General features: G+C 46.1%; 1 protein-coding gene across 7 annotated transcripts in view; it reads left to right on the forward strand.

Annotated features, from left to right (window-relative positions):
* Positions 1–26,524, forward strand: part of LOC120816163 (activated CDC42 kinase 1) — a 34,233-nt gene extending 7,709 nt beyond the window's left edge. The window contains exons 3-20 of one of the 7 annotated variants that reach the window (XM_040171563.2): positions 3,916–4,126; positions 12,430–12,607; positions 13,066–13,136; positions 15,305–15,580; positions 15,707–15,859; positions 16,606–16,769; positions 17,470–17,589; positions 17,877–18,003; positions 18,101–18,247; positions 18,535–18,629; positions 18,800–18,994; positions 19,257–19,348; positions 19,549–19,671; positions 19,917–20,350; positions 20,478–21,698; positions 22,933–23,028; positions 24,148–24,278; positions 24,546–26,524. In XM_040171563.2, coding sequence (XP_040027497.2) covers positions 4,046–4,126; positions 12,430–12,607; positions 13,066–13,136; positions 15,305–15,580; positions 15,707–15,859; positions 16,606–16,769; positions 17,470–17,589; positions 17,877–18,003; positions 18,101–18,247; positions 18,535–18,629; positions 18,800–18,994; positions 19,257–19,348; positions 19,549–19,671; positions 19,917–20,350; positions 20,478–21,698; positions 22,933–23,028; positions 24,148–24,278; positions 24,546–24,552 — 3,711 coding nt within the window. In that variant the 5' untranslated portion in view covers positions 3,916–4,045 and the 3' untranslated portion in view covers positions 24,553–26,524. Of the gene's footprint in view, positions 1–3,062; positions 4,127–9,323; positions 9,860–12,429; positions 12,608–13,065; positions 13,137–15,304; positions 15,581–15,706; positions 15,860–16,605; positions 16,770–17,469; positions 17,590–17,876; positions 18,004–18,100; positions 18,248–18,534; positions 18,630–18,799; positions 18,995–19,256; positions 19,349–19,548; positions 19,672–19,916; positions 20,351–20,477; positions 21,699–22,932; positions 23,029–24,147; positions 24,279–24,545 lie in introns of those variants that run through there. The other 6 variants (XM_078099262.1, XM_078099261.1, XM_040171565.2 and 3 more) reach the window with 6 other exon arrangements.
* Positions 26,525–27,716: the final 1,192 nt, after the last annotated feature.

Here is a 27,716-nt window from a genome sequence, read left to right on the forward strand (position 1 = left end):
AATCCCACCTGTTCAACCCAGAAGGACAGTGGAAAGCAAACACCACACACACACACACACACACACACACACACACACAGTCTCACGTGCCCCTTCGACACTTCCTGGAAAGACGGCGTGCATGCTGAGGATGGATTATAAAGCGTGGAGGTCTCTCTGTCATTCTCCGTCCTACTCACATAAAGACTTGCATGCATTCTCACATTCATCCCTCTATCACACACATACAAACACACACAAACACGCACACACACACACACACACACAGACACACACACACCTCTGTCCACAGTGGATTTGTTCAGCGTTCCTGTTCGACTGGTTCAGCCGAAGTGGAAATCTTTCTGGGAAAGGGGTGATGAGAGAGGATTTGTTGAGGATAATAACTCTCCTCACAACAACTCTGCATGAAACGTTGTGTGTTTCCACAGTGGATGGAAGTCATTATGGCGTTTGACTTTTTGACTCCACGCCCACCCATGATTACTCCCAAGTGAGCCTGCAGGGCTGGACACGAACCATCTTTCAACCTCACGAGCTTCTCAGTTTCACTTACAGTGAATCTAGAGAGTTTAATTGAAGACCAGATTGATTGAATAATGGGGGAAAAAACATTTATTCAACCAAAGTATTCCATTTACAATGAAATGCATATGAACCAATAAAAATCCAAACTCTCTCATTTGGGTAGCTGAAATGTTTGGCATTTGAAGACTTTTCGATTGACGGTGTATTCAGCCACATCACATTCGAACCGGAAGCGGTTTCTCAGCACGTGGTGAAGAATTAGGGAGAGAAGTGGTTCTGTTTGGACGGACAGTTGTGGTTTTTGTAGATGGCGGCGACAAGAGGCGGAAACAAAATCACCGTTTCTTCACCCCGACCACAGCTTCATCAGCTCTCCCACTGGACGATGACCACGTTCGTTCACCACGGCAACCTTTTACCAGTCCGCCCACAGCCCGGCAGCATAGCCATCGGCCAATCACGACGCTTCTTTTCATATCGTGGATGTAGTGATTCATCAGATAGGATGTGTGGCCCCGAGTGAGGTGAGGTCATGGGTGGGTGTTGCAACCACAACCTCTAAGGAAACATATTTTATGTACATGCTTTTAAAAGCCGCAGGTGGAGATTTGTCAAAAGATTTCCTTTGAAATCCCACCAGATTCCCATTTTCATTTTTGCTTGCCTTTGTGATTATTTATCTTTAGTTTGTTTCCGCTACTAGTAGATACATTATTTGGCAACATTAAAGAAAGTGGTAGTCTGGCGATACTTTTAATATTTGTGTTGACGTGGGTCAGTGTGGCGGACTTGGCCAGTGTCTTATTTTCTTAGACGAGTGTAGTTTAGAAAGAAAAAGATAGAGGTATTCAGCTCTCACATTGGATTTAATATGACTAAAAACAAAACACCGAATCTATTCAAATCAAAATTTGCCCATTAATTTTCCTGCGATTGCCCAACTGAATAATCCCTAAACCGTTGCAGCTCTACCATTATTTTTTTCATTTGTCTCTTGTGAAGTTCCCCAATTTCATGGAAGGGCAGTTGGTGCTGTACATCACACTTATCTAATAAAGAGTATGTAAATGTAAGTGTCACACACACACACACACCCTAACCTCCGCGCTGTCCCCTCCCTACCCTGATTATATTTCCACGCCATGTCTTATTTAGGCCTTTTGCCTTTACCTTTTGAAAACAATTTTACAAACAAAAATTGTAAGATATTGTACATGATTATATTTACTCGGCCTCGCCCTCCCGTCGTACTGAACCACCATACGGTCTGTAATGGAGCGTGTTAACTTCACCACGGGGAGGCGGTGGGCAGCAGTAACCCCACATGACATCACGGCTCCGCCCTGCTCCATTTGTCGCGGCCTCCATTGGCCGGGATGTCGCCACTGTGTTTTTCCGTCCCTCCCCTTCTGCTCCTCTGGTCTACTGTCGGTCTCCGGGTACAATGGCTCCTGTGACTCGTGCAGTTTTATATTCAATTTGGTACCGTTGGATGTTTGATTGCGTAACTATGTTCAGCAAAGCTGCAGTGGTTGTGGTTGTGTGTCCAACAAATGCACGGGTATTATTACAAATATGGCCAAAATGACATTCATGGCTGATTTCATCAATATTAAAATTAGGATTATTTATCCGGATTAATCACAGATTTTTTTTTGACGAAATATTTGCATTGCAGTCTCATATTTCAATACAGAGTAATTATTTCCCTAATATGTTGTACTATATTCCTGCTTATAAGAAACAATATTAGAAAATGGACATTGCAACTTTATTTTTTCTCTGTGTCTTCAGTGGTTTGTTTCAGTTGTTTTGTCTTTTAACGGGGGCGTGCGCATGTTTGTGTATTTACCGTATCGTGTGACAGCCGGCTTTCCAAGGAGCAGATTCATTAGCGGAGGAGAGGAAGAGGAAGAGGAAAGAGCCAATGCAGCTCAGCGGGCCGTGAATAAGCGGCCTGAGGACATCGATAGAGCTGAAATGAAGTCAGGGAGAATAAAGGGTGCTGGAGAATGAGTGGACAGACACAAATGAGACGAGGGAGAAGCAGAAAGTGTTTAGGATGGAAAGGGGGAAGGATGAAGAGTGACTTCAACGGAAGGGTGGAAGACATATGAGTCACGGCATCGGTGGTTTGACTGGAATGTTGCTAATCACACTGCTCCTTGGGAAAGACCAGGAGGCACACACGTGTGTACACACACACACACACACTGTTCTTTTATTCTATTTATCCCTGCATCCAGATGTCCACGCAGCAAGGATCCAGATGGCCTGGATACCCTGTCTATACTGGGGAGGTGCTACTGACACACACACACACACACACACACACATGCTACAAAGCAGCATGGCTGGGTTTTTCTCCTCTCAGAGGGAGGATTAACTCTCCTCATTAGGGCTCCCCCACCTCTCAGCATCATCTCTCCTCCCCCTCCCTCCCCCCCCCCCCGTAAACCTGCTTCGTCGTCATTGGCTGCCTCCATCAGAACCAGTGTGACTGTATTGCCGTGACTACAGGACACAAGGGAGCCGGGAGGAGATGGATTTGGTCGATGTTGCCACGGTAATAGAAAATGCATCCCGCTCACCGAATCATTCAGGCGGTGCCGGGAAGAAAAAAAAAATCAAGTGGAGTGAAAGCGGGTTAAAGAGTGAGGGACTCAAAGGAGGAGAGGAGGTAAAAAAAACAATAACAACAGCGAGGGATTAGGCAACAAACCGAGCAATCAGAAAGTCCATGTAGGACAAAGCGGCATAAAAAATCCCCCCGGACTTTAGCTGTGATTGTCAGAGCTGAGCTGCCAGTTCGATTGGACAGCTGTTCAAGATCTGAATGTATGTGTGTGCGTGTGTGTGTGTGTGAGTGTGTGTGTGTCTTGGGAGGGAGGGAAGCGGCACACAAAGGAAAGATGAACAGGTGAAAAATGGTAAACAGATCCTGTGCGATCCCTCCCCTTCACTGGTGAATGAGACGAGCTGGGCGGTGTGAATTATAGACAGAGAGAGAGGAAAAGGGGAGAGAGAGAGAGAGAGAGGTTGCTGGACCGGAGGAGCATGCGTCAGCAGTAAAGCTGGGCGAGAGAGCAGAGAAGAACAAGGTGGAGAGCGAAGTCGACGGACAGATTGAGGCTGGAGGTTATTACTGTGGCGTGAGATGAGAATACAGAGATTGAGCCTGCTGGATTTTTCACCTCCTGTGCCACATTGCTGCTTCATCCCAAAAAGCTCCATTCCCACTGCAGCAGCTTCCCCACATGGGATTTCCTTTGCTGGGGAGGACGGCAACAACCACAACCAGTAAACCAATCAGGGGAACACCTCTAATGCTCCCTTACGGTTTAAGCCATATTTGAAGGAAGCGGACTCTCTTCTTTCTTTCTCCAGAAGAGGGGGACTACGTTCATTCTGCATCAAAAATTACCATCTGCAGCTCGCCAGAGGAATGCACGACTGAAAGCTGTTCCCATGAGGACAAACACCTGTGCATTGGCCGGACGGGCGTGGGAGCCCGACAATGGGGGACACGGCGGACTACCAGAGACTGCAGGAGGCGTCGGACTCCGACTACCAACGGCTGCCCGGCAACGACGAAGAGGTAGACGTCTAGTTTCCTTCTTCATCGCAGTGGTCCGGCCACACGTGAGCAACATCCGCAGGGGTCATGGATGGAAAATATGTTTCTCTTATTGTAGAAAACTGCACTGTGTGTTTATTTTTTGCGGTGTGAACTACAACAAACAGGGTGGCACATTTTCTAGTGTGTGCAGATGGGAATTTAGATGTACAACATTTGTGTGTGCGAGTGTGTGTGTGTGTTTGTTTGTGTGTTATTTTGTGTGCCGTCTGGGATTTTCACAACAGCGTTTTTTCAGATCAGTTTGCGTGTTCATGTTGCGTGACGCTTTATCCCCGGATTGCACCTGAGACCTTCCTGCATGTCACCGCTGGAATAGAAATACCAAAACGAACGATGGCTGAATTCCATTTAGCTTCTTCAGTTTCAGGATCCCCTTATTGTGCCGTGACTGAGGCGCTTGTGCAGAACACACCCATTGTCAATGGCACTACAGCAACACCTGTGCTTTTTAAAGAACGAGAACGGCCTGCTTTTAAAAAATGACCTCTATTAGTGTGAAAATAATAAATGAGAATGAAAATGAGTGTGTTGGCAGGAGTAGCCTGCCCCATAATGTAAGTGTTGTGTGATTCATTCATAGACGTTGGCATGCAGCCAACTGTATTTCTTTGCAACGGGGACCTCGAATTTATTGTATTGTTTAACCTTCCACCTCTTCCACATAACCTGTGATGCACGGATGAGCTTCACCTGTCTTTCGGATCGGATCGGTCCAACAATGCTTTGCTTTTTAATAACACAAGACAGAGAGGGGGGGAACACATACAAAAAGGTTCCCGGTCGCATTTAAAAAGTGCACATCGGCTCATTGGTTATTGTTTGTGCACTGACACTTGTTTCAAACGCTTTTGACAAACACTCCTGGCTCTGCTCTCATCCCTCTCTGACCTCTTCCCAAGCAGGTCAAAAAACAACAACATCAGTTTTGAGCACCACAAGGGATGACTGTGTGCGGCGTTTAGGGTCTCTGTGCTAGTTTAGTGGGGTTAAGCCAGTGGACGCTGCAGCTGTCAGATCAGATCATTGCATTTCTACAGCTGCGGCCTCGTGCTGAACACAGGGGGAGAGGGGGGGGGGGGGGGGGGGCGATCCGCTTGTAGCCACTTCCATGGGAAAGAAATATGAGTAAGAGATGAACTGAGGAGGCGCTAAGAGGAAGGAGGATGGAGTGAGCTTAGAGTCTGCCGACTCCCTCCATGTACACTTGATTGTTTGACCTCAGCAGACCTTCATGTTTAATACAGAGCTACCTCTGATATGCTTCAGAGCTTTAAGAGGATTAGCGGGCTTCAACCAGAACGGTGCTTAGCATCCACTGTATATATATGAAAATGATAAATATTGTGCCTCTCATTGCAGCGCATATTGTGCTCTGTGGGAGGTCAACCGTCTTTGACCCACTTGTTTCTCTAACGCCCTCCTTTCCCCTCTTAACCCGCTTTAGGGGATCAGAGAAGAGATTGCTCAGGGTGGGTGTGTGTTTTGAGGGTGCAGGCGACGTCGGGAAGCATTAGTGGGGGGTTGTTTTGGTCGTCTGGCATTATGCATATTACCACAAGGGGCCACATATGTCAGACGTTTGCCTGGAAAACATTCAGGCTGAAAGAGTTACTGTGAGATCAGGAATAACGTATCTCTGTCTGTGCATGCAGGCCGCGTCAGAGGCCTCATCTGTGTGTCTGTACAGTTATTTTGCTGGCCCAAGTGAAGAGTTATTCACCCAAAGTTAAAGTTCCTTGTAAGAGGGATTACTGTTGTTTCTTCTTCTACTTCTTCCCACTTCTCTGTCGTTTTTTTTTAGCACACAGCCTCAAACCGCAGATTAATGTTTTGCCACCAAAAGGTTGCTACTTATTTTAGAAATGCTCTAACAGCGTGTCCACTAAGCTATCTTAATTCCCAAATCTGTACGTCAGTGTGAATCCAGCCGAGTGCATGCCTCTGCATGCCGCTGTCTGTGTACAGTGGGCATCGTATTACAGAATCAACCTCTGTGTGTGTGTGTGTGTGTGTGTGTGTGTGTGTGTGTGTGTGTGTGTGTGTGGACATTATGCAGACCTCACACAGTGCTTTGTTCTTCATAATCATATTAGCCAGCAAGCCTCTAACTTGATGCCGATTCATCATACTACAATCACGGTCAGACGTTTAACTTGGCCTAGGCCTCCATTCATTGTCCAGTGGAACAGCCTTTGGGTCATTCGACTGTGTGTGTGTGTGTGTGTGAACGACATGGAAAGCGAGAGAGAGATGGAGGCCAGATAGTAGCAGTCTGCTTCATTGGCAGGCCCAAGTGAAGAGTTATTCACCCAAAGTTAAAGTTCCTTGTAAAACAAACCACCCTTTTAATTTCTTCGACAAATAACAGCGCGAAAATAATTCAAACTTTCCCCGGAGGATATAACTTCCTCCGTCTCAGGACCCTCGCGTCAGTACAGGAGCATCCTCAGGGGGGGGATCCTTCTCCCAGGATGGACACAAGTGCAGGAGGATGTGTACAGGAGGAACATTAAATGAGGCATAAAGTGCCCCGACATCACGGAACCACCCTCGCCGCATCCTGAACACTCCCATCACACCACTGGGGCCCCCTGGTGGAGTCATAGTGAAGCTGCGGGTCGACTGAATGACCATTAATCTTATCGGCATAATCTCCTTAGTGAAGGAGGCAGCTGACGGGACCGCGGGGGCATTCCTTCCACTGATTAAAATGCTGCTACACGCACAACACTGTCACACATTCTGCTCTTAATGTACGTCCCACATGTCATTAACACACACACACACCTGCTTAACTAGCACATTGTTTTTATAGTGCAGTAGTTTAAGAGCCAGCCATAGGCTTTTTGTCCAGCTCCCGATTGATATACGATCATAGTCATGCGTTGTCATAGCAATTAGGAACATCTCGTGGTTAAAGGGAGGATCACGTGGACTTCGTTGATGGTGTAACTCTCTTCATGGTTGTGTGTGTGTATGTGGGGGGTGGGGGGGCGTCACATTCTGTGTGCTCACTTGATGATTTAGAGCCGGATTGGTGACAACACCTCAGCGTCTGAGTTCACTGAGTCCGTGAGGCGTCCGCACCAGAATCTCTTGAGACATCGGTGTTTGGAGCCAGCTCGCTCCCTCAGCTGCTCCTCCCTAAAACATTTGTGAAAGCACTTGAAAAAAAAGAAAAGAAAAGTGAAACAAGCGTAAGAAGCGCTGCTCTCTGACCGAAGGGGCTCTACATCGGTCAGAAATAGAAAATCTTCCCAGTGGGTAAATATTATGAGCAAACGGGACATGGCGGTCCGTCCTCTTTACGGGTGACTACTGTCGAGGTCAAAGCTGTACAGCAGGAGACAGAGAAGCTCCTCCAGCATCATGTAGATCTTCTCTGTACTCCTTCTAATGGAGCAGTTTATAGTGAAACTGAAGTCGAGGATCCCCAGAAAGCCGTTTCCTCATTTGGTCAGGTTGTTTTTAGAATAGCAAACATGGGATGTTGCACAGGCCTTTAAAGGAAACGTGGGCTGACACATGTGCACAAAAACATATATTTGTTTTCTTTAGTTTTAGAAAACTATGCGCTACATAAAAAAAGATAAATGAATCTGTTATTGGCTGTTCAGTGTGTCATTTAGACAACTAAGAATACGCACCGAAGCTCCTTTCGGCTTCCATATCAGATAACAAACACACCATTCTTGTTGTGAATAGATAGGGACACAAACCGACGCAGTACATTCACACAGAAGAAGATAAGTACATGCACAATAGCACATCTTCTCATGATATGTCTGCTGTCCTGTCTTTAATTACAGCCAGACGTTTGATGATAACACCACATTGTTGCTGTTTTCTTCTTCTTATCGCTTCATTACTTAAAAAAAAGGTTGATTAAGCAAATCCGAAAGAAAAACAATGAACAGGGATCAAAATATGTTACAAAAGCTAAATAGTTTTGAATGAGAGGGGGCTCGCTGCTACTCAGAGTATGAAAAGCAGCTACGGGTTTGTTTATAGTCAGCAGAGGGGGGAGACAGATAACATTTTTCAAGGATTAGAGTCAGGAAAGAAAAAGCGGCACCAAATAAAGAAGAAAATGCAACGGGTCGGCCGGACCTCCGGGGAGGGAGAGAGGGATTTACGGAGGGGTGAGGGACCGCGAGAAGGAGGGCGAGGACTTTCAGCCGCAGTCGTAAAAGAGGGAACGTGGGGCGCTGGGACGACAGAGGGGGCGCTGACCGCCATGAGGTGCCCCGGGGAGGCCTCCTTAGATAATTGGTGTTCATCCTGTGCTCTACCTGGAGGTGTTAGTCGCCCACCGACAGACATCTGCTGCATCCGCGAATCCACCGGTCAGGCAACCAGCCGTCTGTACTGTGGTGTGATTCACTGGTGTGATTGTTTATACAGGAAATAAGTGGCTCTGTCACTCTGCTGCGACCGCGCCGCAAGCAAACACGTTTTTTTATGGTTTAAAATGACATGATAATTAAGGAAAAACATTTATGCCTAACTTTATTTCTGAATGAATCTGCTGATTATGGTTTATGGTGTACGTGTGTTTGTGTGTAATATATATATATATATATATATAGGCCTACAGGCAGAGATATGAGAGGAGATCAGCAGTGGAGAAGTAGTTGGACGTGGACTTGCGTGTGTGTGTGTGTGTGTGTGTGTGTGTGTGTGTTTGGGCTAGTTGCATCACAGGAAGCACGCTGTCTATTCCACAGTTGAATTTGACCCTTTGGCCCCGGATCAAATGCTCCTCCGGGCTGAAACCATGAAGCCTCTGTCCTCTGCACCACGCACTGCTCCGCGCTGCACGGAGGCCGCGGGGGGGTCAAATCCCAGACCCAACCATCCTGCTACACCTTCGAATCCGGAACCAGAGACAGTCCCGACCTGCCCGCCCGACTGGCAAGCGACTGGAATGGGGGGAAGTCGCTCCTATTTTTAGCCCCACGCCCGATAGACGAGCGAAAAAGCAAACAGACAGTTGATGCACGCGCACAGACAGACAGACAGACAGAGAGAGTCTGTGTGTGTGTGTGTGTGTGTGTGTGTGTGTGTGTGTGTGTGTGTGTGTGAGTGAAAGAGAGAGAGAGAGAGAGAGAGCAAGAGAGGGAATAAAGGGGTGGGGGGGGAGGAGTTGACTTATATGTGCAAAGTTCTGCGGGTTTGGTTCCCTGCAGTCTGGGGGGAGCACGTGGCTGCACCGGGCTGAGAGCCGAAGAACCGCAGCTCCGAGTCTCCGTCCGGCGGCCTCCCTCTGCCCGCCGCGGCGCTCCACGCGGACTCCTCGTCCCCTCCCGGCTTGGGGGGGGGGGGGCTGAGGCTAAAGCAGGGGGCTTACTGGACCGTTGCCCCGCCATGGAATGTGGCGGATTTGCGTGCGGGGTCTTAGGAAGTTTTTTCTTCCCCCCTCTCGCGTGCGGAGGTCTGGGTGCGAGGGGCGCGTGCGCCACTTAGGATCCCATCGGAGACTGGGACGGTCCGACTGGGACGACTGCGGGGTGTGGGGATGTTTTGAGGAGACGAGCCGCCGCATCGGGCCATTTCAGCACGCGCACACAAAAAACGCACACGCGCGCGCTTTCCGCACCTAATCTCATCGAGACGAAGGACTTGAAGATGCGACGCTTTGACAAGCTGAAGAGGTCGTTCCCCTTCCTGGCCCACTTCCACGTATACCGGGTACGTGTGTCTGCTCGCCCGGTCCACCGAGGGGACTAGGACATGGATACTAGCAAATACAGTCAGCATGATGTTGTGTTCCCAGATGTTTGAATATAGAGCCATAATTATGGTGGGGGTCAGTGGCGTGTGTGTGTGTGTGTGTGTGTGTGTGTGTGTGTGTGTGGACTGAGGCGTCCCCTGGGAGGGTTGTTGTTATTGCAGCAGGATGTTGGAGCAGGGAAAGATCTGATATGGGACATGGCTTTGGCCAGGAAAGTGTGTGTGTGTGTGTGTGTGTGTGTGTGTGTGTGTGTGTGAGAGAGTGCATTTCTCCACTACCATGAGGAATGAGTTGAGGCCAGAGGCATTTCTCAGTGTTGTTTCTCTTCAGCCCTCCTCCCTGCTCTCAACTGCTTCACATTTGTTGTTTGCTTTGTCTTTTTCAAACGTTTTTATTGGACACTGGAAACCAAATGTGCTTCGTTCTTTATTTTCGTCCATTGTCATGTTTGATTTCAAAACTCTTAATTGGAAAAGTGTAGAAACGATGCGTCTCATCCGTAACGCTGCACATCTCCTCAATGTGCTTCTTAATTAAAGGAGAAGCCATGATAAACTCTCGTATGTTTCACGTACGTACGTCAACAGAGCAAAGCAAGGAAGACCAGTCCAGCACCTCTTTTTCTTCCTCCCAAAATGTTGCCGGATGGTGTGAGTTGGTGACCAAATATGCCCTTTTGTCAAATTAGACACAACCGATTTTAGCACCTCTGTGAGGGAATGTGATTTATGTGCCGCACCTGTCTCCAACAAGTGCAAAACGTAATATCCTGTTTAGTGGGTTTTGTAAATTGGTTAGCAACTTGACAGAGAAATACGATATGAGGCTTTAAGCACCTTGATTCTGACCCCTCGCGCCTCAAATATAACACTGTCATGGAAAGAGGCCCCAAGAGGAAGCTGACCTGCGTCTTTGCAACCGTCTGGTGAAACAACACGTACGCGTGGACTGCCGCGGTCGTTCGGACTCGGGGGGGCCGAGCATGGAGCGGTTCATAGTTCGCCGTTCATGGTTTTAAATATGAAACATGTTGTGCTTTTAAACAAAAAGGGTTGAAGAGCGTTTGGCGAAGCGCCGTAGCGGAGCAGCCAAACAGACCGTTGTATCGTCTTTCTCGGCGCAGGGGTCGGCCGCGATGCGAGAGAGGCCGATTCAAATGACTGCAGCTGCACTTAATCCTAAAACCACAGGCGCTGCAGGCATTCGGCGTAAAGCTGCATCTCTATAGAGTACGTCTGCCACATTGTGATACTATATTACGACAAGTTAATAACAGACATGTTGTACCTGCTCCTATAAGTTCTCCTCCTCCAGTTCTCCTTTTCTTCCGTTGACCTGTTATAGTGGACCCAGCCCCCTGCTGACTGTTTGGATATCAGCGGACCCAATTTGATGTGCATTGCAACGACTTTGTATCAGGATTGCCGGCATCTGGCATAAGCGTTGGAGATTTAGCCCTCATGGTAAATACAGGATCACAGTAAATGCGTCTTTGCACCGTTTCGGGGGAAGGTCACATCATTGCCCGGCCTTATTGCCCAACGTGCGTTTGTGAGGAAAAGGAAATAAGTTATTTTAATCAATAGGAAGTGACCTCTCACCAAGCCCGTGAAGCAGTTTAAATGACGGAAGGGAAAAGTGACCTCTGACCCTTTCTTCTGGACCTTGCAACCTTGGCTCGGCAGTCAAAGGAAGTGCCGTCACGCAGAGTTGCCCCGGCGACGTCCCTGTCTGCAGATTACAAATGTTTGTCATGTTTTTGCCGTGATGAGGTCCGTTCCCTTCCCCTTTGAGACTGGGAATAATGGTGTGTAATGCAGCAGCAGATGAGCCTGTACAGTCGTTCATCATCAGAGTTCTTCACCCCTTCAGTCGCTATTTGACTCCAGCATCCCGATCGTTTTATGACGAAGCACAACAGGATTATTACTGGATTTCAGCTTTGTGTTGTGCTAGTTTCAGCTTGTCACTGTAAGTAGCCAGTGGCCTGGAAGATTGATGGTCTGACTCGGTGTCCTAGGGGGGGGGCATAGTACAGTATGTATATATATATGTTGTGGTCAGATGGTTTATGAGCCTCTCGTTCCTCTCCGCTGACACTTATAGACAGCAGATGCAACATCCATCTCGTGTATGAGTGCGATGTTTACACGCTGTCTGCAGCGTAGCTGCCTGAACTGCTGCCCTCTGTTTCCAGAGTAGCTTTTAATCGATTTTCATGCTGTTGAAAATGATTGCCTGCCAGTGTGAAACTAAATGACACACGATCATTAAAATACTTGCCAAAGTCAAATGAGGCCGTTTTTTGGTCCAAAGCAGCTACTGCTGCATCCATGTCCTCGCTTACAGGATGTAAATATGGCCAACCCAATCTGCTTCACCCAAGCGCTTCAGGGTACTGTAAACAAATGTTGACAATCACACCATAGATCTGAGCTCAGCTTGTTTGTTTTACAGAAAAGAAAACGTTTGAATCGTGGCTGTTGAATGGATATTGAACTCTGTCTTCTTTGTGCGTGCTTTGCAGAAACTGGGCGGTAGCATGCAGTGTGAGGAAGGTACAGAGTGGCTGCTGGAGCTGCTGATGGAGGTGCAGCTGCAGCAGTACCTCCTTCGGATCCGAGATGACCTCAACGTCACGCGGCTGTCCCACTTTGACTACGTTAAGAACGAAGACCTGGAGAAGATCGGCATGGGTCGACCTGGTGAGAAACCGCGTCTTTGTTGGGTTGTTTTCACAATAACTAGTTTGGACGGATGGAAGCAGTGATGCTCTCAATTTGCTGAAGCCTTCGGGGTTCTCGAGTATGAAGACTAATTACACCCACTTCTGCTGCTTGTATATTCATATCATCTTTTTCCTCCATTCATCTCAGTGTTCTCTAAACTCAACCTTCATCTGTCTTGTAGTTACTTTATCTCCCATCTCTTCTAACCCATAGTACGTGTGCACTCATCTTTTCTCTGCCCACCATCCCCTCAATTTAGACAAATGACTTGGAAATAATTATGGTATAACTTCTGTGACTCAAATCTTGATGGTTCCTCTGGGTTTTGCTGCTTTAAGAAGACTCATTGGGGAAGAAGAAGCCACAGCACATTCTTCTTCCTTGTGTTTGCCGTTGTCCATCAGTGCATTTCTCTTTTCATTCTTTTGATAAAGGACAGAGACGACTGTGGGAGGCTGTGAAAAGGAGGAAAGCCATGTGCAAGCGTAAATCCTGGATGAGCAAGGTGACAGACATAGACGGGCACACACACACACACAGGAATCATTTATTATTGTGCATGGTTGACATTGTGTGGACATGTTGGCGTCTGTCTGTCCGCGTGGACGCTTTCACAATACATGATAGAAACTCTCCCCCATCACGTTTCACAACGCAGTTTTTTTATCTTTGTGTTTTTTATGCGAAGAGCAGTGTTTTAACTATGTAAGTGTATTTGTAAAATACAATTCAGACTCTAATGCAAATTCAGCACGCTTCACCAAACAGCCTCTACCACCTGTCAGTTTCTCTTTTGTTGAATTAGGAGATGCATTCTTATTTCTGGTAAGAAATGACTTGACTGATTGGCATATCGGTTAGTCTTATGAATTAACTCACTCCCAATTAGTAGCAGCTAGACGCACAAACAGACAACTTGTGTTGTATCCAAGCTTTAGAAAACTTTTGAAAATGACAAATGGCCGGCATTCACTTTGTCTCATAAAGAGACTTGACGATAAACGATACTGTAGAAATATAGAATAGTGGACCAGACATTCTTAGTCAAATCAAGGACAAACCAAAGTCAATTAGTAAAACTTTAAAACTATGCTCGCTTTCTGATGAGTGACAACTTTGTCTTTGTGTGTGTGTGTGTGTCTGTGCTGCTCTCAGTGGAAGTCACGGTGCCTGGAGGACATGGTGCTCGCCTTCTATAATTACACCTGTCTGTTTTCGCCTCCGGCACCATCCTCGGCTAAAGTGATCTGCTTCCTCAGCGCGTGTGTGTGTGTGTGTGTGTGTGTGTGTGTGTGTGTGTGTGTGTGTGTGTGTGTGTCGCGCTGCAATGCTCAGAATCTTTTGAATGTCGAGCCTCCTATTTGAAACCCACTCACCACGCGGTGACCCAAAAGATGTGGTGTTTTTAAAAAGGCTCGCAGCATTATGTCATGTCTGCTCCGGCGTGAATGTGAAACCACACACGGCTCGCTACTGTTTATATCTGGCCATTCAAATATGTTTGGCACCAAGGATTCCTTGACACCTCTTTTTCACTGATGGTACCATTTCGGAGCGAGTGCTGACCTTTCGATTACCAGTCAGTAACGAGTCCAGCTCTCATTCACTTAATTAGTATGAAACAACGTTGACGTTGATTTGTTGCTTTGGACTCCAGATGGGTCTACTTTGGATAAACTATTTAAGATGTTAATTGGGGTTGTTTATTGCTGGTAGAGAAATCACTTCATTCTTTTACCTGTAATGATATTTTATATACAGTATTACATCGTTTTCTTTGGGTATGGCAGCAGTATTACTTTCTTAGAATTCCTATTTTGGTCTTGGTCCGAGCCTCTAAACAAAGGTTTCCCCTAATGGCTCTGCACAGAACACGTATTTTATGGGTTCAAATTTAGGGGAATGAAAAGCTCACACAAACACACACAAATGGGCATTCAGGTCACATAATCTAATGCTTCTCAATGAGCACTTCCTCACAGCTAAGTCATTGCTGCTGTGTTGTCAGCGCTTAAGCCGAGAGGCCGGAAATGTCTCTCTCCTATAACGATAAATGGTGCGTGCTTGTGCTGGTTTAGGTACAATGCATAGTTGCTTACCAACAGGATATCAGCTGGAGGTGTGAATCATGATTCCATTCCACACACAATGATTCTCAATGTGTTATTTGTGTGCCTATTTTAATGCACATTTTTCATAAATGAATACAGCCATTCTGAATCTAAGCTCTTTTTTATTTAGAGAAGTGTGTCTGAAAATCAGATAACAGTCTAAGATATAGAAAGCTGAATATTTCCAGTAGCATTATCTGTGTGACCAACTTCTCTTCGTAAACGTTACCAAAATAAAACCTAAATCCTTATACGATGTATAAGATCAGTTTGACAGTAAACAACAGAAAAATGCAGTAAAAATTTGCACTGAGCTCATAATTGTACTCCTTCAAAAAGTGAACCAGAGGATGTAGAAACATTATCACTGCCTGATAATGCATGCTACTCACATCCAGTGCACCCACGGGCCTACAGAGTGGGTCCGCCCTGTGAGTGGGTGAGGAGAGTCGGGGGGGGAGAGCAGACCAGGGAGAGAGAGAGAGAGAGAGAGAGAGAGAGAGAGAAAGTGGAACTCCACCAAAGCTGAAGCCCTTTTCCCTTCGTTCTTCCTCTTCCGCAGGTGTTCAGTGGAAAGCGGCCAGACGGAGGAGACTTCCCCCAGCAGGGCCAGCCGGCCTCCTCCTTCCGTAAGCTGTCTCCCACACCTCCACTGGGCCTGGAGGAGGGAGTCCTGGCCACGCACCCCGGTGGTGGTGGTGGGGCTCCTCTCGATGAGCAGCAGCAGGCCCTGACCTGCCTCATCCCAGAGAAGGATCTGACGCTGTTTGAGAAGCTGGGGGACGGAACCTTCGGTGTGGTGAAGAGAGGAGAGTGGCTGACGCCGGCAGGGAAGGTGGTGAGGAGACTTGCGCTTCAAATGCAACACACGACTACCTTTTTTTTTTCTTTGATGGCGGAGAAAAAAAGGCTGAATGGTCACTATGAGCACATCTAAACTTTAAATTGTCATCCTTGTGTCCAGCTGAATGTAGCCGTGAAGTGTCTAAAGACAGACGTGCTCAGCCAGCCCGAAGCTCTGGAGGACTTCATCTGTGAGGTCAACGCCATGCACTCCCTGGACCACCAGAACCTCATTCGTCTCTACGGTGTGGTGCTGACACATCCAATGAAAATGGTAGTGGACACAAACAAAAACAACAACAAAAAACACAGACAGGGCGGAGTTAACACAGAAAAATGAACACAATAGAGATAAAGTTACACTCCCACAGACTCAACACAAGCGGCATCCCTCAAGCACTGGTTCTTCTGCCTTCATCAGGTCGAGCAGCTTTTTAAATAAACAAAGGTGTAACGCTAAATGTACAGATCCGTCGCAGGAGAAAGGAGCGGCCCCTCAATGAACAATCAAACAAATAATAATTATTTAAAAAGGAGGGAAATATTCCGATCATAACATTAATATATTAAAACTAATCATTTAATGTGTGTCAATAGAAGGCGACAGAGAAATAGCTTTTTTAATAATAATTGGGACATGTATGTTATTGTGTGTGTGCATGTCTTAAGGCCTTTGTCTGCAGTGGAGAAAGTGATGGAGGAAAGGAGGGAGACAGGAAGGGAGGGGAGCAAGTGGGTGGATGACTAAAATAAAGGCTGACATTTCAGCATTGTGGTTTTCATCCTGCCTTTACCATCTAGTTATTTCCCCTACCAAATAGTTTTGGACAATGTCATCATGACTATCAATTGACCAAACTAGTAGCTACAAAACTCGCAAAATAGTTTTTTGCCATTACATTATTCTACATTTTGAATCCTCCTATTCTCCTTCTACCTCCAAATACCGTTCTTGGTTTCCTTTTTTGCTTTTTCGCTGCTCCGTTCCTTTTCTCACCCAGTCTGCCCGTCCTTCTCCAGGTGACCGAGCTGGCTCCCCTGGGTTCCCTGCTGGAGCGCCTGCGCTGTGTGCGTCCGCAAGGCCCGGTGTTGATCCACACTCTGTGCCAGTACGCTGTGCAGGTGGCTTGTGGCATGGCCTATCTGGAGCAAAGGAGGTTCATCCACAGGGACCTGGCAGCCAGGTAGGGGACCAACCACTTTTTTTAAACGTTTGAGCATTTTAGCAAACTAATAAAAGGTTCGAACCCTAAATTTAAAGGGTGTGTGTTTCTCACATTTTCTTTGACACACCTTTTTTTTTCTCTTAAGGATTTTTTACTGGTATTGTGAATTATTTATATTGCTTCTCCTCCCAGAAATTTATAGGCAATTTTTAGAGAGACTTGGCCCGCAAGTAAAAGTGAGTCACTCGTTGGCCGCTGTAATGGGTGGTCTAAGTTCTTGGTCTTTCCCAAAGTCACTTTCATTCATTTTTTATTAAACTGCTTACACTTTGCAGATGCTTAAGAAAAACGGCTGGTAAAAATGAGTCATTTTCACAGTTGAGGGTGTTTTTAAAACGGTAATAACTTTTACAGTATGTCAATTACAAAGAGTTTTAACTTTCAGTTAGAACCTACCAGACAGGTAATTGTATGTATAATACATGTGAGGATCTACTGCACTTTCTATTTTAATGTATCTCACAAGAGTTTTAGGACAGCCAGGTAAGCAAAAACTACGAATTAAGCCTTTAAGTTGTAGTCGTACGAATACAATGAAAACGACTACATTTAAATTGCCCCAAATACTCCTGGAAGTTAAATTAGTGTAGAGCATACTGTTCAGAATAAAAGGCATGTTTTTTTTAACTGTTCAAAAAATAAAACCCTCTATTTACAGGAACATCCTGCTGGCCTCAGCTCACAGAGTGAAGATAGGAGACTTTGGCCTGATGAGGGCGCTGCCCAACAACCACGAGCACTACGTCATGCAGGAGCATCGCAAGGTCCCCTTTGCATGGTGGGTCGACAGAGAGCAGCTCAACATCTGAAGCTACAGTGCTGATTACGTTATGAGAGACTTGCTGTGTGCATCTTAATTCTTTGCATTTGTCAAATTCTGTATCGGCAAAACGGACAGCTCATGTGCATGTATGATTTTAATACAAAAAACACTGTACGGCTTTTTTTCATTTTTATTTTTAGACGCTTTTAAAGTAGGGATTGTTGTTGAAATGCATTGACCAAAGTGCGGGATTTATCTTTCTACAGTTCTACATTAAAGTTTTTTTCTCCCTCCTGCTTCAGGTGCGCCCCAGAGAGTCTCAAGACCAGAACGTTCTCTCACGCCACTGACACATGGATGTTTGGAGTCACTCTCTGGGAGATGTTCACACACGGCCAGGAGCCTTGGCTCGGTCTCAATGGGAGCCAGGTAAACACAAACACAAACAGATCCAAAACGTTTGTTCACATTTGCACTGACGCTTTCTTCAACTGTCCTCTCTTAATTATTTTCTCCAACACCTTAGATTTTGCACAAGATTGATAAAGAAGGTGAGCGCCTCCCTAAGCCTGAAGACTGTCCGCAGGACGTCTATCATGTGGCGCTGCAGTGTTGGGCTCAGAAACCAGATGACAGACCCTCCTTTGTTGCGCTGCGTGAGTTCTTGCTTGAGGTAGGAGAGCTGAAATTCGCTTTATTTTTACTTTGACACCTCCGGCAGAGAAAGACCCGTTTTCTCCCCCCAGCAATGCGCTTCACATAAGTGGATGTTCAGCTCCACATAGTGGGTAACTGCGAAAATGTTGCAGTTAACAGTCGAAGGCGCAAAATAAGAAATAAAAACACGTTAAGGGCCTTATCATCTCTCCCAATAAAACATGACATACTTTCATGAATGTCAAATTAACTTTGGTGTTTCATGTGCTTCTCTTTGTGTCTCTGTATGTGGGTGTTTTTCAGACCATGCCCACAGACATGTGTGCCCTGCAGGACTTTGATGAGCCTGACAAACTCCATATCCAGATCAATGATGTCATCACTATAATAGAGGGGAGGTGGGTTTAAGACTTTGTAGAAGAGGCTTTCCTCCAAATATGAAAATGTTATATTGACTATCTACTACGCTAAATGTAAACATGCTAAATGTGTAGTATCATTTTTCATTTGTCGGCAATGCCCTGATGGTGACTCTCCATGTTTCATGCTCAGTTTCTGTGTCTTTCAGGGCGGAGAACTACTGGTGGAGAGGTCAAAACAAGCGAACCCTAAAGGTCGGACCTTTCCCCAGAAACGTGGTGACCTCGGTGGCAGGTTTGTCAGCTCATGACATCAGCCGGCCGCTCAAGAACAGCTTCATCCACACGGGACACGGAGACAGCAACCCGCACCGGTGCTGGGGCTTCCCTGACAGGATCGACGAGTAAGAACCAGCTTTTATTTATGTAACTTTATGTGACTTTGGCACTGCAATGTATCCAGAGGGATTGACGTGGTCAAAATGTCTCTTCATGACTTCATGCCCCATGTTGGAACATATCAGTTTAAACTCTCTCTCGCCAATAGATGGCAGTAGCACAATGCTGCAGATTTCAACCTATAACAGAATTATAACACCAATGTTCGGTCGATTCTGTGTACAGAATTTTTGCTTTTAAGTAAATCTGGTGCTCTCTTTGCACTAGTTTGTACCTCGGTAATCCCATGGATCCGCCCGATGTCATCGGTGTTGACCCCGGTGGCACTCGGCTCACACAGCTACCAGGACGAGCTAGAAGTGAGTCTAAAATATGGCTACCAAACAGCTTGCTTTTAATATTTCTTAACACTATCTGGCAAAACCTTTTATATGTAATCGGACATCTGCCTCCTGCTTTTCGCCCCTAATCTCTTTTTTTTTTAAATCTCTGCTGCTGTCTCCTCCTCCGCCCCTCTGTGTCTCCTCTGCCATGGTGGCATTTGCTTTTATTCTTCCAGAGGAGCCTCCTCCTCGTCCTCCTCAACCAGCAGTGTTAATCAAGAGTAAGTCTGGTTTCTCTCAGCAGCTCCTCACCCATTGTTCCTGCCCTCTCTGTTCCCTCCTAGCTCCACTCCTCAGAGGTACATCTCATACGTTTTGTTCTTTGCCTGGCTTTGCAGTGATTTGGTCATCTACTCTTATCTCAGTGCGGTTGTTCTCCATCTTTCCATTGACGTGTCCCCTCTAACAGGTGTGCTGTGTCCTTTCTGTGCACGATAGGATCATTTTTTCCCCCCTGAGTTTTGGTCTTTGGGTGTGACATGATCCAAAGGAGCATTCCTGTCCTCGCGCTGGTAATTAACGTATTGCGTGTTTGTGTCTGCAGCGCCCTGCTACGACGCGGTGAATGACGACGAGGATCCGACTTTGGCCGGTCTAAAGAGATTATCGCTTTGGAAAACGGCGTCTGTCAAAGGCTTGAAGCTCAAACCGTCCGCGTGGGTCTCTGCTTCCAAACAGGAGAGTGGTCGGACTTCAGGCTCGGGCCACACCCCCGGCAGTGAAGTGTCCCTCATTGACTTTGGGGAGGAGTTCCCCCCGCCCACCCCGTCCCCCTCCCCTGTAGTGGAAATTCAGATTCCCACACTGGCAAAGCTGGCTTTGGAAGCAGAGAACCTCCTGGACCGGACCCCGCCTCAGAGCCCGCGTAGATCGCTGCCCCGCCCCCTTCACCCCACACCAGTAGTGGACTGGGACGCTCGGCCGTTACCCCCACCCCCGGCCTATGACGACGTGGCCCAAGACGAAGACGATATGGAGGTACGGTAGGAGGTGACACAGCACATCTTTTACATAAAAGCTCAAATTTCATGGAAACGGGATGTTTGTCTCCTGTTCTGATGTCACTTTGATACAACGGATCTACGTGTCTTCTCCCCCCACAAAGGTGAGCTCCATCAACAGTTCAGAGCAGCAGCACGAAGAGGAGCAGGTTGAGGTCTGTAACCCAGATGTGGCCCTCCTCTCTAGACCTGAGGTTGAGGGTGATGCTGTGGTTGCCAGGGGTCCAGACCGATCAGGTCTGGGGGACAACCTTTTTCTCCCCAGCAAGCAGAGCCAAATTCTGTCCACCTCCTTCTCCCAGTCAGCAGAGATCTTCCAAGAACTCCAGCAGGAGTGCATGAAGAGGCTTAATGTACCGACTGGAAGTGCTGCACGGTCGAGCTCCCCATCTCAACATCTCAACAGTTTATCCCCGTGTCCCCGGACGCGACAGACTGACGAGGGACACAAGCGCTTCTCCTCCAACGAGGACAAACCCCAAATCCCCCCGCGTGTCCCCATACCCCCTCGCCCCATGAAGAGGGGCGACTACACGTCTCCTCGCTGGTCACAGGATCTCTCCCTGTCACCAACACCGGCTGACGTCACAGAAGACGCTTCAGGCCAAGGACAACCACCTCGGATCCCTCCCAGAGACCCTCTGTCCCAGCCGGGCTCCAGGACTCCCAGCCCCATGGGCCTGGTAGTGGGCTCCCCCCAGCAGAGACTCTACTCTGTGAGCCCCGTCTCAACGCAGGCTCACCACACCTCCTGTCCTCCGGCACACACGTACGGCTCCTACCTCTCCAGCTCGCCAGGCAAACTCATGCCCACCACGCACAGCTTCGCCTCGGATCCGAAATACGCGGCGCCCAAAGTGATCCAGGCCCAGGGGCACGGGAGGGACTCGGCCGGCAAAGGCCCGTGTATCCTCCCCATCGTCCGCGACGGACGCAAAGTCAGCAGCACCCACTATTACCTCCTGCCAGAGAGGCCGCCGTACCTCGACCGCTACGACCGCTTCTTCAGGGAGACCGATGGCCAGCCGGCGGGCAGCGCGGAAGAGCGGCCCCTACGGCAGGCGAACACCGCCACGGTCAGACCCATGGTCGCCGGCGGCCAGATTCTCCAGGGACACGCCCAGGGACAGGCGCTCGTCCAGCCGGGTGAGCTGAAGGCTAATTTCTCCTCCAACAATAACAGCAGTCTGGGCGGGCCGCGGTCAGGGATGAAGACCTCAGTCAGTCTGCCTCGCGTCGGTTCTGACGGGCCGACGGCGGCGGTGGTCGCCGCGTCCTGCGGCGGGACGGAGGGCGGCGGGAACTCGGCCGACAGGGTCAAAATGGTGAGGTCCGGAGATATTGGTTTTGCCTTTTACAAAAATCATTTGAAAAACAACTTGATGTATATTTTGTTTTTTAAGTTATATCCTGTGCTTATAAGTTATATCTCTACGGTTATTAAAGTCCTCAGCTCGATATCTCTCTTGTTTAGATGCAGTTACCACATGTCCTCCTTGATGCCATTTTCATTGCTTCTTATCCGATTCTAATTTACAAATAAATCCCATTTTCTACACTAGATAGCCATCAAATTGTCTATTTGACAAAGTAGAAACAGGATGGAGAGAAACCTTCCCATCCGATTGTTATCAACACTCCGTTTTGCTTTTTTCGTTAGATGCTGTGCACAAAAGTTGTTTTATTTTTGGCAGATGCTTTAACTGCATAAATCTGTCTGAACTATCAATACGGACCAAATTATGACCGATGTGTAACTGCATAACATTTTCAAACTTGAACTCATGAACGCCAATGAATCAGACTAATTTAAAAAAGTCCTATTTGAATAGCATTTCACGATAACCCTTCTTCGTGAAAATGAAAATGAAAGCACTTCTACAGCTTCTATCAACTCACTTAAAGAGACGCCAGTGTTCTTCTAACACGCAGTTTGCTGTGATTTGAGCGGTTTCTTTCCGCTGCCACAAATTGAACCTGATTGAAGTGGAGTCAGAGTCACGGCAAAACAGCAGGCGCTCTCCTTCAATCGGGCACTCGGGATCGTGTAGTGGATACTGAGAATCTGTGGCCTCGCACACAACGCCGCGGGAATGTGAGGTCACGGATGTATAAACTGCACCGCAGAGGGGCTCAGTGCAAGAAGTAGAAACGCACGTATGCATCAGCTCACGGCTGTAGTCTCAGTAGTGCAACGATGAGGCGGAATTGTTATTGTAGGTGTCTGATAAATCAAATCATGACAGTGTGAGCGTCGGCATGTTGGAAGTAGCTTGAGGGGAATTTCAATGAGCAGAATTTGTAGAAGATGATTTGTTTTGTTATGGCATCGTTGACTGAAATTTGATAATTTCTTTAGAGACAAAAATCTCTCTTCAAGCAGAATAAAAGAATTTGATTGTCAAATTTGTGTTTTATGTAGTTGATGAAGCCAATTTCATCTAAAAATTAAAAAAAAAGTCTACAGGCGGTGACGAGAGCATGAGGCGTGGGAGCAAAAGGAGTGTGAGTGGTGTTGGATGACACAGATCCTCATGCTGTTGATGTCATGTGATTCAGGTGCAGGAGGCCGTTCATGGTGTCACAATAGAGGAGTGCCAAGGCGCCCTCCAAAACCACAGCTGGAACGTCCAGAAAGCTGTGCATTCTCTAAAGGTGAGCTTCCTTCATCTGTTCGCCATACTGTGAGATATTAGAGATATTAGATCATTTGGCAGATTTTGGGGTCTTTGAGCAAATTTAATGGTTATAATTTGTTGTATTTAACAAATGATGAACGCTGTAGCAGCCTGTTAATCACAAGGTTGCTACACTCTAAAGCATGCCATGCTTTATTGTCCATTTGACTTTAAATTAGACTACTACTTCTTCTTTACACAAATTAAAATAATTCTCTATTGAAGAAGACTCAAAACTGAAACCTTAAACATTTTTCACTGTATATTCATTTTCTCATTCACTTTTCCTATTGACTGTATGCAGTCGGCCTTAAACTTTCTGTGACTTTTTCCACTAAAAGTAACTATACTGTTGTTGCCGTTCTTCCTTTCTTCTAAAAAAATGCAATTCTAGGAAAGCTGTTTTTACTCCGTGCTTTTGAGGTTAAGATGTTTAAGATGATTAATTCAATTTTATTTTCACGTTTTACTGGCATTGTTTTAATAAATTAATAATCTTTTATTATCTGGAGAATAATGAAAAAGTTTTCACAGTTCTAGTCCATCAAAATAAAGACCCGGTGAGGTTGACGTTAATAATGCAGCACGGCAATTACTGGAAGAGAGGCCGAGTCCTGGGAGATTCCTGCATCTTAAATTCCTTTTTGTTGGACTTTTTATTGATTCATATCAAGACATAATAAGAGCAACTTTCTAGAACCTTAAAGGAAAATCTGGTCGTTGCTGCTGCAGTAAGCCGGCAATAAAACAAACATACAGACTCATTGATGTGACTACAGCGGAGTTCAGCTCCCTGCCGGCCGCCTGTGTTTGGACGGCAGTGGGCTCGAGGGAACTTTTGTGTGCTCCTTAATGGTGTTGGCGAAGTTTAGAAAATACAGAGTTTGAACCAGAAGCTGAGCTCCTATAAGGACATTGATTGAGGGAACAAAGAGCTCACTGGTGCTGAAAGCTGGAGGGAGAGTATCAAAAGATGAATTCTGACCCTTTCCCAGAAACATGACCTCGCCGTTTGACCCTACGTTTATTGCCTTATGCCACCTCTCTCTACTGGCTTCCTCGAACAATTGTTTTGGTCTTTGTTTGCCTTTTGTAGGTGGAGCAGCTGTTCTGTCTGGGTCTGCGGAGCAGAGCAGAGTGCCTAAAGCTGTTGGAGATGTGCGACTGGAACCTGGAGGTGGCCAGCACGCAGATGTTGGACAACTATGGATCCACAACAAGACAGAGGTACGATACTCCGTAGCTTTGTCAAGATGCTTTGTTTACGACCTCGCTCCCAAGTTGTGGCCTCAAGTCAACTTTGTCACATCTGTTAAACTTTGATTCTTAGCTTCTGCCGATTTGACCTTCTTAGAATAAGAAGTATTGCGGGTTAGCATGCGTTTAACGCGGGGAGAGACGCAGCGGTATGATCCAGGGAAGGTCTGCTGGCAGAACAGAGCTTTTTATCTCTGGATGTTCTCAATCTAATCGAAATCATCTTTCTGTTTACAGACGGTGACTGCTGAGCTCTGATTGGAACTTCATCCTGAGTAAGATGTCATCAGAGCTGGTGAATCGGCTGCTGACCCTTCATCCATATATGCACCTCCAATCAGAAGACTGTTATTTAGCAATGGATGAATCAAGCACATCTGAACTGAACCGGCACAAAATACCATATTATTATGGTATTATATTATTATATGCATACCTAACATGGACTACAGAAGTAGTTTGGGAGTAAAAAAAAAGAAGACGATGGGTTATTTTTGGACTTTGACCACCTTTTCTAACTGGTTCAGAGAAAAGAATAAATGACACCGCATTTGGTTCAATTTCGATTGATCAACCTGAAACGTGTCGTCCTGACAGGTTCCCTGCGGTCACAGAACGTGGGTGCTTCCCTACTGTGACACCTTGTGTCCTATTGCCCCACAATTGCTGTCCTTTTGTAATGTTAATGTTAAGGGGTTTGCAGAAGGCAAAATAGCACAATTTAATCAGGAGCTCTTCCTTGGATTTAATCAAAATACTACATAGGGAATGCGGTTTTGACCTCTACCATTTAAAATGTATAAAGAGACATTTTTTTGTTTGTTTACAACATATTGATAAGTTATTTAATATATTTTGAACATAATGCTAAGAGACGAGAGAAGACTGTTATGAGACACTGGGCGAGTCATTTAGTGAACTATTTAAATCAGTGGGGCTTAAGAACTGAAGGGCTGTGCAGCCAGTGGACCCTTCCTGCTAAAACCTTCCTCATTCATTGCCTCTGCACTTGGCCCAAACAGTTTTTTTGTGCATCAGCTGAAAACTGCCAGCTGGGTATTTTCTGCATACTACTTTGGCAGCTAATAACAGCAATGCAGTGGAATTTACCCCCGAGGCGCAGATCCTAACACTTAAAGTGACAAATGTTATATTTCGGTCAGCAGCTTTGGAGGCAATAATTCGAAACTGGAATGACTTGTCTGCTCTGTGTGAACCTTCTGCTGGGCAGAAAATACATTTTTCGGACTGGGTATCGTGACAGCGATGAACATGAAAAACCTCTGGGCAACGCGTCCTCCCGTTTTTTTATTTCGGCTGCTCCTCGAGTGCGAGGACTCCACTAAAAGGAAGAGGGATAAAAGGCTTCCATTTGCTTCTGAAATTCACTTTTTCCAACCAGCCAAACACTTCGTAGGGATTTTACTGTACAACACATACGACCCTTCGGTGCTATAGAACAAGAAAACAACCTTTTTAGCAACGTGTACATTTGCTAGATAAATGTTTTTCCCCATTAAGTAATTTACTTTGCTTAGACTAATCCCTCCGTGTCCACAAAAAACGCCATCACGCGAACGGTTCCCGGCCCAATCTGTCCGGGCCAGAGCTCCAAATGGTGTCTGAGAGAGCTGATTATATTTCTAAATGATGCACAGGACAGATTGTGGACGACAACCTGGAGTGAAAGCGTCCTCCTGTGTGCAATAAGTCTGCCGTAGAACACGGAACCTGCCGGTCTGGACACCCTTCAGAGAACACAGAATAAAGCGAGTGGGTCCGAGTGAGTTGTCCTTCCGATAGCCGGGTAAAATTGTACTTTAAACACTTTTCCCCCAAGTTCGTTTTGCCAACTTTCCCCCTAATGTGTTGTGGGAACGTTGATTGTTAAGGAGAACTCAATGTGAGTCCGTAGCCGGTTTGTTTGTCTGTATACGAAGCTGCTGAAGTGTAGCGAAGGACTGAAGTGAACCCAAAGCAACATCCTCCTGTTGTTGTGTTTCTACTCTGATGTCTGGAAACTGTTGAGTTCTGTTTTGTCCTTTTTTGCGATATCAGATTCTTCAGAAAGAATTTGTATGTATTTGCTTCTCAGAATTGGTTTTTAAGGCCTTTTTCATTGTTGTTGTCCTCCCGGGTTGACGGAAATGTTCATAAGAAGATCATGCTGCCGAATTTATAAATGTATTTTTTATTAAAGATTTAATTATTTTTTACCCATTTTTCAATCTTTTTTTTGGTCCTCAACCGGAAAATGTAGAAGCATTACCTTCTTCAAACAGGGAGCCAAGTGTTGAAAAGCAGCCGCTTTAATAAAATCCTCTAGAGAAAAACAATAACCTGCAACAAACTGAAATCAATGTTGACCTAAAATGCGTACACATAACAAGCTGTGCTTTAATGTTCAGTGGATTTAGTTACAGAGTGAGTAAATTTTCTCCTTTTTGTTGTGTGTGTGTGTGTGTGTGTGTGTGCGAGGTGACGTAACCAAACTAATAAGACCTTTTATATTTGTGATCATCGACGTTCCTACAATGTGAGACCTTGATCTTCATGAGAAAATAGACTTTACACCTTGCATTGTGTTATTGATCCCTATGTTATACTCATATCATGAGTGCACTGAGCTTTTAGTGATCAATAGTTCATTATCTGTTTCTGGCGCGGACCTATTTGAGAATCACAGACTAATGGATTTATTGATACTACGGTTTCTCCGGCTCGATAAGAACGTTATTACGTGATAAAATTGGAAACTTTGTAGAGCGGTTGTTAACTCGATAAAATCTTTAAAATATGTAAATGACTGAAACTACTGAACCTTTAGTCACACGCACTTTGATTCTGAGCCCATCACCCTCTATTCACCGTCTTTCTGTTCTTCACACACACACACACACACACACACACACACACACACACACACACACACACATCCTGCTTTACTGTTGGACTCGAGGACCCTCTGCTTTCTAATGAGAGACCCAGAAGGCCCTCCATTCATCTTACTGGTGTGTTTGTGTGTACAGGATCATTACTCAGACCACGGACAAATTATTAATGCCTGTTGTTCCAGTGGTTCGGGGCATTAGATCAGAAGCCTCACAGGAATCTCCAGAGAACCTATTGCGGTTTTCACCAAACCAAAGAGGACAAATAAAAAAGGGGTGAGAAAGTGGAGGCAGGAAGAGCAGCGAAGCAGATAAAACTACGTCCACATTTATATTCATATATCCGACATACGTTATTTATTTTTATATATAAATATATATGTGTCTAGAGTTTGCTTTACATAATTTCTTTGTTTAAGGAGAGTATATTCTTCACCAAGTCTTTCTCTTGGCTCACCATCACAATGTTGTGCTTAGTGGAAACTTTAGCTCAGAGCTGAGTATAAAGCGCACGCAT

Source organism: Gasterosteus aculeatus, chromosome 3, assembly GCF_964276395.1.
Source record: "Gasterosteus aculeatus chromosome 3, fGasAcu3.hap1.1, whole genome shotgun sequence".
NCBI lineage: Eukaryota > Metazoa > Chordata > Actinopteri > Perciformes > Gasterosteidae > Gasterosteus > Gasterosteus aculeatus.